Source organism: Anguilla rostrata, chromosome 2 (assembly GCF_018555375.3).
Source record: "Anguilla rostrata isolate EN2019 chromosome 2, ASM1855537v3, whole genome shotgun sequence".
NCBI classification, from domain to species: domain Eukaryota; kingdom Metazoa; phylum Chordata; class Actinopteri; order Anguilliformes; family Anguillidae; genus Anguilla; species Anguilla rostrata.
Window position 1 is genome coordinate 4,874,632 of NC_057934.1, and position 13,340 is coordinate 4,887,971.

Sequence of the window (13,340 nt, forward strand, 5' to 3'; positions counted from 1 at the left end):
TGTCTCCTTGTTGGGGAAGAGGGGACTTTGAGAGTATGTTTTTGAATGCATGTATGGCAAAAAAAAGGATTGCTTTGCTACATTACCCTGGATATCAAGTTTACTTACAGATTGTATTAAACGAGAGAAGCCACTGTATGAATTAAATAAATCCCGAAGGTTATGGCACTCAATTGACCCTGGGAAAATTAATGATCAGTATTTCTAGTGGAGAGCACTGTTGGAGAAAAGCAATTTGCTTGGAGTCATTCAGGGTGGATGTCAATCATCAGCCAAATGAAATAATTACTGTACCTGTGCAGTCACACAATCAGTGAGTGGGATTCAATTTTATAGGAACAATTAAGAGGCATAGAAATTTTCTGTATGTTGAAAATTAAATGACTCCTCGATTGAGATCTGAGGGGAGTCCAGCTGGCTGGAGCACAATACAGAAGAAAAGAAATATAATGCAGATTTTTCAGCGGCAGTTTCAAATTTAAAACAAAAAAAAGGCATTAAATGCATTACTGCTCAATACAACACTTGTCATTTTGAAACTTTTATTGTTTAAAGTTGGTACAAAAACTGGTAATCTGAACAATATTAACGTTTGCCAGAAAGCATCAGGGAAATCCAGATTACAGCAGACACGCTCAAGTGATGCTTTTTGTGGACAGACCATGCAAGGGGAGGGGGGGGGGAGAGAAAGCCCTTTCTTACACACCTCCCCAAGGAGAGAAACAATGTGCATTTAACAGATAATAGCTTAGTTCACACATGTTTAATACTGGGTTGAGACAAAACCAAGGGGAAAAAGAAAAAAAAATCTTAAATGAAAAGTTGACTCCTCAGATTTCCAATACAGACACAACTGTTGGGGAAGTGAAGACTTTTATTTTGAAGTGACCAGGCAGGAGCCTCTCCCTGAGGTTAACACTGTGTGTGCTGGAGCTTTCCTTTGCCTTATTATGCAGAGGATAATGAGCTGCAGAATGCGCTGGCATACAGCCAGCCAATCATACCCCTGGGAACTGTGCTTGACCAATGACGCAGTATTAAAAAAATTAAAAAAGATGAGTTGAGGTTTTGCATTCTAGAGCATTCAGTTACCTGCTGCACTAGGTCTCCATTTGACAATTTTCAATTAGTTCATCGAATCAAAAAGATCACCCTTTCGTTGATAAATACATCTTAGAATTCAGTGTTTTATTTAGTTCATTTTTAAATAAATATTTAATGGTTTAAAAGTCAGTTTGAAACGGGTACATTTCAAACTTAAAACTAACCGGGGAATGATTGTTGAAACAATCACACACTTTTCAACATATCTGTTTTCTGACAGGTGACGAAGTGTATAAATAACCACATCTGGCAGTTGAAGACACATAGTGTGTGTGTGTGTGTGGGGGGGGGGGGGGGGGGTTCTGTTAGTGCAGCTGTAATATTATTGGCAGTGGTTGGGGGGGGATCTGGACTTAAGCTGAGTCTTACACACACAGGTCCACATTCCGGAACTCAAACACATTTAGGCATATTCTTAATAAAAGAATGCCCAAGGCAGCTTTCTTGAGCAAGGGCTAATATTTCAGGGCGTATGAAGTAGGGCAAAAAGGTGACTTTCCAAATGAACCCCTGAGCCCACACTTAGTCCAAATAATGCCATGGATGGATATTCATTATAAATACATATCTATTACAAAAGTCAGCACACAGCATGACAGAAATGTAATATCTTTAAAAAATAAAAAAAAGCTTCAATTTGTTAGAGATGCTGAAAAGATGCTCATGAACATAAGAGGCAAAACAAAACATATAAATCCCATCATTCACCAACCCCTTTATCACTGTTTCTTTAATACAGATTAACATGTTTACTGTATCGACATAAAAAAGTGAATATTCAAGTTAGGTACATCATATATGATAGTATCTATTAAGAAAAGAGAATGCAAAATTCTTCCTATAAACTAATGTAGTTCGCATTTCAGAGTGGAATATTTATTTATGAAGCATAAATACACGTCTTCTCTGTTCAGGTTGTGTTACGTTCTTCAAAGGGGAAAAACACAGACACGCACACGCGCACACACAACACACAGCTTTGTATGATGTATAAATTGATACTGTCTCATCACTAACAGAGCATTAAAATATTAAAATCATTGCGTTAGTAAATAAAATACTTCAATTTCTTTACCAAAAAAAGAGAAGGATTCGCCCGAGCAACGTCTCTGTGTGTGAGTGTGCGACCTCTCCCGTTTGTCCTTTAGGGTGAAAATATAGTACTCTTTGTTTCTTTGTAAAATTAAAAAAACAGCACTCACTAAAAGGGTCACTTTAAAAAAAGAAGTGAAAACAGGGAGGAGGAGGAGAAGAAAAGTCCAAAAACCCCTCAAAGGAAAACCAATAAAAGTTTTTTTTTTGTTTGTTTGTCTTTTTTAAGAAAGGAAACCGGCTCGTGTGGTTATTAGTCAGTAGCCCGGCGAAGGAGTCAGGAGAGCAGCCTAATCCACAGGCCTAGTCCACAGGCCTAATCCACAGGCCTAGTCCACAGGCCTAATCCACAGGCCTAGTCCACAGGCCTAATCCACAGGTCCCTGGGAATATGAGTCTGACATAGCCTTGCTCCCTGCTACCCACTCCAGGACTGCGGCCTAGTCCACAGGCCCCTGCCACCCCGCTCCAGGACAGCAGCCTAGTCCACAGGCCCCTGTTCCAGGAGAGCGGCCTAGTCCACAGGCCTAGTCCACAGTCCACAGGCCCCTGCCCCCCGCTCCAGGACAGCGGGCTAGTCCCACAGGCCCCTGCGCCCCGCCCCAGGACAGCGGGCTAGTCCACGGGCCCCTGGAATATGAGCCTGACGTAGCCCTGCTCCCCGCTCAGCTGCTGGGCGCAGAAGGGGCAGGCGGCGTGGAAGGTGTGCGTGCCGTGCGGCAGCGGGATCTGGCTCCAGTAGCCCGCCGTCTTCTCCGAGCACACGTGGCCGCAGGGGCTGAAGGCGTGCGTGGGCGGGGCGGCGTCCAGGTAGAAGCCCGCCTCGCACCCCAGCCAGAGGGGCACGTAGGGGCCCCGGGCGCGGCACATGGGGCACTCCCGGTCCCGGTCCCGTTCCCCGCCGCCGCCGCCCCCCCCTCGCCGCTCCTCGCGCTCACGCCCGCCCCCCCAGCTGTGGTAGCCGTGCACGTGGCCGCAGTGCAGGTAGACCCAGGGCTGCTTCTCGTCCACCACGTCCTTGCGGCGCATGCTGGGGAAGGCCAGCGTGTTGAAGCCCACGGGGCACTGCGGCCGCGCCGCGTTGATCTCCTGCCGCAGCGCCTCCAGGTGCTTGACGGTGGGGGTGCGGGACAGGCCCTCCGCCGTGCGCCACAGCAGCGTCGCCCCGCACAGGTCGATCAGCGAGCCGTCCACCAGCTCCTGCGTCTCGTTCTCCACCTGCGAGGGGCGAGCCGGAGGTGAGGCTAAAGGGACTGTGCTAATTATAATTATTCTTAAAAGTAATTTCACATGGTCAATCTATTATACCATGAAACAACAAAGAATGTTTCCATGGTAATCTTTCAGTCAGCCTGTAATGCTAATATTGCTTGCAGTGCTTAGCATTTTCCTGTAGGTGGCAAGCTATTCCATTTCTCCAGTATTGAGGTTTTGGGGGATGTGTTGTGGGTGTCAGCACACTACATACAGCTGTGGAGGAGAGGAGATAACTCAAAGCAGCTTAGAGAGAGAGGGGGAGACAGAGAGAGAGAGGGAGCAAGGGAGGGAGGGAGAGAGAGAGAGGGAGGGAGAGAGAGGGGGAGACAGAGAGAGAGAGGGAGCAAGGAAGGGAGAGGGAGGAAGGAAGAGAGAGAGAGATTAGTACAATTGTTTGTGCCGTGTTGGGAGGGAGAGAGATAGTGTGTGAGAGGGAGGGAGTGTATGAGAGAGAGAGGTAGATTAGTGCAGTTGGTTGTGCTGTGTTGGGAGGGAGGGAGAGAGGGAGAAGTGTGGAGGGAGGGAGACAGAGAGGAGAATGTGGAGAGAGGGAGGGAGAGAGAGAGATTAGTGCAGTGGTTGTGCTGTGGGAGGGAGAGGGAAGGTTGAGAGGAGGGAGGTTAGAAAGTTGTTAGTGCAGGTTGGTGTGTGCTGGTGTGTGTGGGAGGGAGGGGGAAGGGTAGGGAGGAGAGAAAGTAGATGTGAGTGAGTGAGGAGGAGGAGTGTGTGTGAGAGGAGAGAGAGGAGGTAGATCGGTGCATGTTGCTGGTTGTGGCTGTGTTTTCACTAAGTGGAGGAAGGGGGAATGTCGGGATAGTGGAGGGGGCTGAGGCTGCTGTGTTTGTGTGAGTTTCTATGAGGCAGAGCGCACATCCATAAACTGTACAGTAGATCAACAGAGCTCAGAACCCCAGAGAGCCCCGCCCCCCTTCCTCTCCCCCCCCCCAGTCTACTCATCACTGTGTCCGTCTCCCATGGATTCAGGAAGTTTCTGCCAGACGTGGTTCACCGCCCATAATTTCAGTCTCTGTGACCCATCTGTTCAAGGCCACGCAAAATTCACAGAATCCCCTCCCGCCCCTGTTACCCTAAAAAAGATTTAAACGTGGTTCGGACTCATCGAACTGACGTCAGCACGTCTGAGAATCTGCGAGCAGCTGAGGCGGCCTCTGGGTGGTCTGAGGCAAGGCCGGAAGACCTGGAGACGGTCTGGCTGACAGGGAGGAGGAGGAGGAGAGGAGGAGGAGGAGGAGGAGAGGAGAAGGGTGCTCAGGAACGCAGCCAGCTGAGGACATGAACTCATCTTAGAGCATTCCAAGGGCCCGCTGTCGGTGTGATGTCATCACCCTGCGCCACAGAGACCAAGCATTCTAAGGGCACACCATAGGTGTGATGTCATTACTCCACACCACGGAGACAAGGCGAAGCGAAGTCGTGTTAAAGCACCGATAAAGTTCAGAAGGCCATAGAGACGGGTGGAACACGAACACAAAAGCACCATGTGTTCATTTAGGGACGAGGCCCTAGTCGTTAGTATGTGTAGATTTACGCCGGATCAGTCCTTAATTTGGACAGGAGGGCGTTCGCCGGAGGAGCCACTCGTAATCGGAACAGCGAGCGGCACGTTTGGCAGCGGCTGGCGGCCGCTCGTTCTCATGCACACGCGTGCGTCAGCGAGCCGAACCAGGCGGTCCCCCCCTTTCTCCGTCTGTGTCCACTGGACAGTTTGACCTGGCCTGGACTCCGCTGTTCTATTCTTCAGCTGGAAAAACACAGCACTGCTCATACCTGCGCTGAGATCGCCGTGGTGACTTCAGAAAAAGTACAACACAAGGTTAAAAAAATTAAAATGGCACTTCCGTCACAGGAAAATAAAAAATAAAAAAATCAGGCTTTCACGTAGACATTATATGACCATTTCATCTTAATCAGACGGTGAAATGTCTATTGAGCTGCGTCTATTAAATACCTACGATGATAGAGAATAATTACGATTTTGAATAAAGGGCAATTTAAAGGGCAATCCACTCAGAAACATCAGCGACGAAGGTAAAGTGAATCATCTGCATGTAACCCCCCCTCCCACCCCCCTCCCCCCACAGTTTTAAAGGCACAATTCATTCTATTAGGCCTTCGGAAAAAAACAGAATGTACCTGCCCTTCAGAACCCCTTGTTCCAGGGAGGACGGTGACGCTTTGTGAGACGCGCTCACATCACACTTTTTAAAGCGCTGTGGAGAGAGCCTGTCTGAGGTTTACTCAGCCTGCGAGCAGATTGGCCGAGCTCCTCGCGCCGCGATTGGCCGGGCTCCTTGAGCCGCGATTGGCCGGGCTCCTCGCACCGTGATTGGCCAAGCTCCTCGCGCCGCGATTGGCTGGGCTCCTTGAGCCGCGATTGGCCGAGCTCCTCGCGCCGCGATTGGCCGGGCTCCTTGAGCCGCGATTGGCCGGGCTCCTCGCACCGTGATTGGCCAAGCTCCTCGCGCCGCGATTGGCTGGGCTCCTTGAGCCGTGATTGGCCGGGCTCCTCGCGCCTCGCTCGCCGCTCTCTAACGACTGCTCGGCAAAACCGCGGCACAACCCGGCGCCGCCACGTCCCGACGGCGCGGCCGGGTCACGTGACTTTCGCCAAACTCCGTCCTGCCCGAGCCGCCCCCTCCTCCCTCACTCTGAATGTACAGAGGGGGGCGGGGCGACGTATAACCAAAGAGTGGGATCATCTGAGCTACGAGAGAGAGAGAGAAAGGGAGAGGAAGGGAGAGAGGGAGTGTGAGGCAGGGATAGAAAGAGGGTGAGACAGAGAGAGAGAAAGAGAAAAAAAGAGATGGATGCACAGACAGGACACAGACAGCGAGAGGGAGGGAGGGGGAGAGAGGTAGAGGGGGAGAGACAGAGAGGATGGCGAGAGAGATAGAGAGAGAGGGATGGCAGGGGAGAAAGAGAGAGGACAGCTCTCTGAGAATCGCTATGGAAATGGGCGAGTTCACCTACAGGTCAGAAGGGAAAGCCCACAGGCCTACAGGCTCACGTTCGTATGGCCACACTGGTGCCGTTTCCATGAGCTACCTGAGGACAGCGCTCTGCACTTAGCGCGGGGCTAAGTGTGTCACGACCAGGACTCAATTACCGCCGATACCGCCAAGCACAGGGACGCCCGCGCAAACCTACACTGCAAACCAAAGCTCCCTGCAGTCTCTACGGGCTGAACTGGCAGAATCCCAAATTTGTTCTTTTACCCCTAAAACAAGCTCAGTTTTTCACTGAGGAGATGGGTCAAATGGTGTGTGTAAGGCTCGTGTTGGGGTGTAGGTGTGTGCAGGAGGTGTGTTGGGGTGCAGGCTTGAGTAAGATGCGTGTTGGGATGTAGGTGTGTGTAAGACACGTGTGTTGGGGTGCAGGTGTGTTGGGGTGCAGGCGTGTGTAGGAGGGGTGTTGGGGTGCAGGTGTGTTGGGGTGCAGGCGTGTGTAGGAGGGGTGTTGGGGTGCAGGTGTGTTGGGGTGCAGGCGTGTGTAGGAGGGGTGTTGGGGTGCAGGTGTGTTGGGGTGCAGGTGTGTTGGAGTGCAGGCGTGTGTAGGAGACATGTTGGGGTGCAGGCGTATTGGGGGCGGCGGGGGGGGGGGGGGGGGGTCCCTCACCATCTTGCCCCGCTGCTGGGCGGAGCGGGTCTCGCGCAGGGTGAAGACGTTGCCGCACACGGAGATCTCCCTCCACACGCCGGGCTTGGAGTCCTCGGTGAAGCCGAGCCGGGGGTGCATCACCAGCACGCCGTTCGTCGTCAAACCGTCCATCTGCCCGTCCGGCGTCTTCCACTTCGCTGCCTTCTCCTGCGGGGGGGGGGGGGGGGGGGGAGAGGAGAGGAAGGAGGAGGAGAGAGTGAGGAAGAGGGGGGGAGAGGAAGAAGGAAGGAGGAGGAGAGAGTGAAGGAAAGAGGCAGGGAGAGAGGAGCAGAAGAGGAGAGGAGAGAGAGCAGGGTAGGGTCAGAGTCACCTTGTGGGAACAGATTGCGTGTCAGACTGTCCCGTGTCCAGTGTGCATGTCGACCAACATCCTGTCCCGTGTCTGGCCAGTACCACACACCTTTTCTCCTACTCTGCCAATCATGCCTGCTGAACGCTACCACTGCTCTCTCTCTCTCTCTCTCACATCTTTTTATCACAGAAACAATAAAAAGAATCAGACAAAAGAAAAAAAGACCTACGAGCCACACATGCAGACTGCAATGTAGTCACGCAAAAAAGATCTGAATGTAGGACACCCACACACTGACACCCAGAGTCCCTCAGCCTTTATCAGCTCACTCACTCACTCACTCACTCACTCACTCACTCACTCACTCACTCACTCACTCACTCACTCACTCACTCACTCACTCACTCACTCACTCACTCACTCACTCACTCACTCACTCACTCACTCACTCACTCACTCACTCACTCACTCACTCACTCACTCACTCACTCACTCACTCACTCACTCACTCACTCACTCACTCTCCTTCAGGCCCTGTCTGCATTTAGGGGTACACTCTGCGTACTTCCCCCCCTGCCCCCCCCCCCCCCCCCCCCCCCCCCAGCCTCACCCCCAGGAAGATGTTCTTGGAGGAGTCGAAGCCGGCGGCGTAGATGCGGGCGGTGTGGGGGGGGCAGCGCTGGCACATGATGCGGCAGGCGAAGCGGGAGATGGTGCTCTGCACCGTCTGCGTGTCCCCGTTACTCTGGCTGCCGGGGACCGTGTCCGTCACCACGAAGTCGATGGGGCTCTCCGTCGAGCGCCCGATCTGCAGGGGGGGGGGGGAGAGGAGAGGGGGGGAGATTAGAGGGGGAGGGAGAAGGTGAGAGAGAGAGAAAGAAAAATAGAAAGAGTGGTAGAAGAGAGAAAAAAGGCAATGTTGATTACCAGAATTTCTGCCACCATCACCAGAACTCACAGGTGTTGACTATGCTGACCACTTGGGTCAACACATGTGTTCAGTCAGGCTGTGTTCAGAGACCAGTGTTCAGTCAGTGTGTGTTCAGAGACCAGTGTTCGGTCAGTGTGTGTTCAGAGACCAGAGTTCAGTCAGTGTGTGTTCAGGCGAGTGTTCAGTCAGTGTGTGTTCAGGTGAGTGTGCTCAGTCAGGCTGTGTTCAGAGACCAGTGTTCAGTCAGTGTGTGTTCAGAGACCAGTGTTCGGTCAGTGTGTGTTCAGAGACCAGAGTTCAGTCAGTGTGTGTTCAGGCGAGTGTTCAGTCAGGCTGTGTTCAGGTGAGTGTGCTCAGTCAGGCTGTGTTCAGAGACCAGTGTTCAGTCAGGCTGTGTTCAGAGACCAGTGTTCAGTCAGTGTGTGTTCAGGCGAGTGTTCAGTCAGTGTGTGTTCAGGTGAGTGTGCTCAGTCAGGCTGTGTTCAGAGACCAGTGTTCAGTCAGGCTGTGTTCAGAGACCAGTGTTCGGTCAGTGTGTGTTCAGGCGAGTGTTCGGTCAGTGCGTGTTCAGGCGAGTGTTCAGTCAGTGCGTGTTCAGGAGCGGCTCTGTTCAGAGACCAGTGTTCAGTCAGGCTGTGTTCAGAGACCAGTGTTCAGTCAGGCTGTGTTCCGAGACCAGTGTTCGGTCAGTGTGTGTTCAGGCGAGTGTTGAGTCAGGCTGTGTTCAGGAGCGGCTCTGTACCTGGAACATGTCCGTGTTGCTGTCGTGTGTGTACTCCACCACCACGGTCTGTGCTCGAGACAGAGTGTAGGAGATGCTGTGCTGGTCCTTGTTGCTGATGGCCTGTGGGAGACACGACAGGGACATCAGCGTGAGAAACAAAAACGTACTCAAGCCCGCAGTAACAAAAATGTGTTTCAGATGACGGGCCCGGGTTCCATCTTGGGTGCTGCCTTCGCGCCCCTCTCCCGACTACCAACCTGCGCTCCACCCATGCCCCTGCCCCTCCCCAACAACCAATGGAGGGGGGCTTCCTCCCCTCCCCCCAAACCCAGGCCCATCTCTGCAGCGCTGTGGGCAGCTACTCCCAGCACAGGCAGTAAGAGAGCGCCCGCCGCCCAGTCGGCCCCACTGCTGATTCACAGCCCCGCCCGTCAGGAGGGGGGGGGTGCCGAGGAGCCAAAAAAAACACAAAGGCCTCGGCGTCGGGACAGGGGCCAAGCACCCGCGGGCGTGGCCGACACCTCGGGACACCCCCCGCCCTGCTGACTCACGCTCAGGTCTGCGTGCGGCACGATCGCAGACACACACGCGACAGCCCTTCGGCTGTCATCGAAAATAAAAATCATGATCGGCGAATTCCCCTTTCGCCCGCCCTTCGCCCCCCCCCCCCCCCCCCTCTTTGGAGCGTGCTTCTCGGAAAGACTTTGATCGTCTTCTTCCAAAGAGATTTAAGTTGTCAGAATAAAAGGAGGAACCAGACAGTCCGGTAAGAGGCAGAGCAAAGCCGTCTGCCGGTTCTCACAGTAACTGCCAATACGATGTCATAAAACGCTGTTTGTAAAAAAAGTAAAATAAATAAATAAATAAAAGCGCTGCGATTCATATTCCTATATGCTATGGCACACTGGTACTGCTGAGCTCTGAGACTGACAGTCAGGAGTGATTGACTGGGAGTAATTAACACTCGGTTCCACCCCCCACCCCCAATCAATCCAACACTCTACTGTTAGATCAGGGCGGTGTTTCACCAAGCAGGATTACCCAGTTAGCTGGATAACCACACAAAGTAAAACCCAGAACAGCTCTTTTTTTTCCCATGTTCCAGATGTGGGAGGGTTCCGGGTTTTACTCACGGGTTTTACTTACGCAGTTATCCCAGCTGGCTTTGTGAAGCAGGGGCCCAGTTCCCCTGCTCACGGCCTAGCTGATCTCAGGTCAGTCTCGTGGCGCACGCACTGTGTGAAAGCAGGGAGGAGCACTGATCCCAGGTCAGTCTCTTACCTTTGCCGCCTGTGGAGTGCAGGCCCACAGACTGAAACGCACGGTGTGAAAGCTGATCCCGGGTCAGTCTCTTACCTTGGCTGCCTGTGGGGTGCAGGCCCACAGACTGAAACGCACTGTGTGAAAGCTGATCCCAGGTCAGTCTCTTACCTTGGCTGCCTGTGGGGTGCAGGCCCGCAGACTGAAACGCACTGTGTGAAAGCTGATCCGGGGTCAGTCTCTTACCTTGGCCGCCTGCGGGGTGCAGGCCACGTGCACGGTGCTGGGCTTCACCCCGTTGGCTTTGGGCCGCTTGCACAGGCCAAAGCGGCTCTTCCGCCTCCCCCGATCCCCGTTGGGCAGGGAACCATTGTACCTGCGGCACAGAGCACTGAGTCACAGTCTGAACCCTGTACCTGCAGCACAGAGCACTGAGTCACAGTCTGAACCCTGTACCTGCGGCACAGAGCACTGAGTCACAGTCTGAACCCTGTACCTGCGGCACAGAGCACTGAGTCACAGTCTGAACCCTGTACCTGCAGCACAGAGCACTGAGTCACAGTCTGAACCCTGTACCTGCAGCACAGAGCACTGAGTCACAGTCTGAACCCTGTACCTGCGGCACAGAGCACTGAGTCACAGTCTGAACCCTGTACCTGCAGCACAGAGCACTGAGTCACAGTCTGAACCCTGTACCTGCGCACAGAGCACTGAGTCACAGTCTGAACCCTGTACCTGCGGCACAGAGCACTGAGTCACAGTCTGAACCCTGTACCTGCGGCACAGAGCACTGAGTCACAGTCTGAACCCTGTACCTGCGGCACAGAGCACTGAGTCACAGTCTGAACCCTGTACCTGCGGCACAGAGCACTGAGTCACAGTCTGAACCCTGTACCTGCGCACAGAGCACTGAGTCACAGTCTGAACCCTGTACCTGCGGCACAGAGCACTGAGTCACAGTCTGAACCCTGTACCTGCGGCACAGAGCACTGAGTCACAGTCTGAACCCTGTACCTGCGGCACAGAGCACTGAGTCACAGTCTGAACCCTGTACCTGCGGCACAGAGCACTGAGTCACAGTCTGAACCCTGTACCAGCAGCACAGAGCACTGAGTCACAGTCTGAACCCTGTACCTGCAGCACAGAGCACTGAGTCACAGTCTGAACCCTGTACCTGCAGCACAGAGCACTGAGTCACAGTCTGAACCCTGTACCTGCGGCACAGAGCACCGAGTCACAGTCTGAACCCTGTATCTGCAGCACAGAGCACTGAGTCACAGTCTGAATCCTGTACCTGCAGCACAGAGCACTGAGTCACAGTCTGAACCCTGTACCTGCAGCACAGAGCACTGAGTCACAGTCTGAACCCTGTACCTGCGGCACAGAGCACCGAGTCACAGTCTGAACCCTGTACCTGCAGCACAGAGCACTGAGTCACAGTCTGAATCCTGTACCTGCAGCACAGAGCACCGAGTCACAGTCTGAACCCTGTACCAGCAGCACAGAGCACTGAGTCACAGTCTGAACCCTGTACCTGCAGCACAGAGCACTGAGTCACAGTCTGAACCCTGTACCTGCGGCACAGAGCACTGAGTCACAGTCTGAACCCTGTACCTGCAGCACAGAGCAGTGAGTCACAGTCTGAACCCTGTACCTGCGGCACAGAGCACTGAGTCACAGTCTGATCCCTGTAGCTGCAGCACAGAGCACTGAGTCACAGTCTGAACCCTGCACCTGCGGCACAGAGCACTGAGTCACAGCCTGAACCCTGTACCTGCGGCACAGAGCACTGAGTCACAGTCTGAACCCTGTACCTGCAGCACAGAGCACTGAGTCACAGTCTGAACCCCAAAATGAAGCACAGAGCACCCAGAGTCACGGTCTGAACTCCACAACAAAGCACAGCAACCTTCTCTTACAGCTCCAGGAACAGTATAATAATTAAAATAACCAAAATAAATCTGCTTTTTTCTTCAATGTAAATTCACCGCGCGTCGACGAGCGTAACTGGAATATTAACACGCCATTAAATCATTCACAGGGAAAGCGACGTACAAAGCGCACAAACGAACTGGCTTTGAAGTGGCGGCTTATCGCGAGCTTCGCTGGGATCAGAGGGCTCCCGTCCTCACGCCGCGGGGTCATTTCCATAAGAGCGCAGAGCGCTCCGCCGCTGTTTGCGCCGCAAACGGCAGCCGATTGGCCGACGGTAAACCGGGCCGCTTCAAGGTTCTCCGCTGCCCCGAGCCAGACGTCTGGCACCTTATCAAGCGCTTCGGCTATTTCAGTCAACCCCCCCTACCCCTACCCCCCCCCCCCCCCTCCCTGTCTACTCATACCCCCCACCCCCCCCGGTCTACTCATCCAAACACAAACACAGGTATAAATGTCCCCACACGTCCCCAGTGGGGGGGAGAGGTGCCACCACCCTGGGGGCCCAACTGTCCCAGAAAACATCCCAGAGAGGGAGGTGAGCTGGTTTCGGCTCAAAGCCTGGGGCGTCTGGAGTGACCGTTAAGGCTACAGGTCCCCCGGACACGCCCTTCAGTCAGACGCAGTGGGGGCAGGCGAGGTGATGGCCGGCATTCCCTACCCACAATGCAGTTCCAGCAGCGGCATTCCGGAAGGGACGTCGACAAACTGGCATTTAACGCGATAAAAGGGGGTCACGCGGGCACATGGCGAAAACTGCTGTCATGGAAACCCAGCAGGACTACTTGGACTAAATTGGACTAATTTCCCTGCTTCGCTGTTCCACCAGGGCCCACAGTTTCCAAACCCAAAGCTGCCCCCCCCCCCATCAGCAACCCCTCCTGAGTCCGCCTGAGTTCAGCAGATTCTCTGTTTACTTCCAGAGGCAGAGGGAACAGGAACGTTTAGGCTTTAACATAAGATACTAAATGTACAATAAGATACTAAATGTACAATGTATAGGTACGGGGCATGCTGCTAAGGCATAACCTGCCCTCCCAATAAGATACTACATGTGCTATAAGATGCCT

The 13,340-nt window shown here is 53.4% G+C and overlaps 1 protein-coding gene across 3 annotated transcripts in view; it reads right to left on the reverse strand.

Moving 5' to 3' along the window:
* Nucleotides 1-525: 525 nt before the first annotated feature.
* The window catches only part of LOC135244207 (E3 ubiquitin-protein ligase pellino homolog 1), a 65,185-nt gene continuing 52,370 nt past the window's right edge, over nucleotides 526-13,340 (reverse strand). For all 3 annotated transcript variants that reach the window (XM_064316509.1, XM_064316500.1, XM_064316517.1), the window contains exons 3-7: nucleotides 10,585-10,714; nucleotides 9,097-9,198; nucleotides 8,034-8,231; nucleotides 7,090-7,278; nucleotides 526-3,414 (exon numbers count right to left, since the gene is read on the reverse strand). In XM_064316509.1, the coding sequence (XP_064172579.1) occupies nucleotides 2,812-3,414; nucleotides 7,090-7,278; nucleotides 8,034-8,231; nucleotides 9,097-9,198; nucleotides 10,585-10,714 (1,222 nt within the window). In that variant the 3' untranslated portion in view covers nucleotides 526-2,811. The remainder of the gene's footprint in view (nucleotides 3,415-7,089; nucleotides 7,279-8,033; nucleotides 8,232-9,096; nucleotides 9,199-10,584; nucleotides 10,715-13,340) is intronic.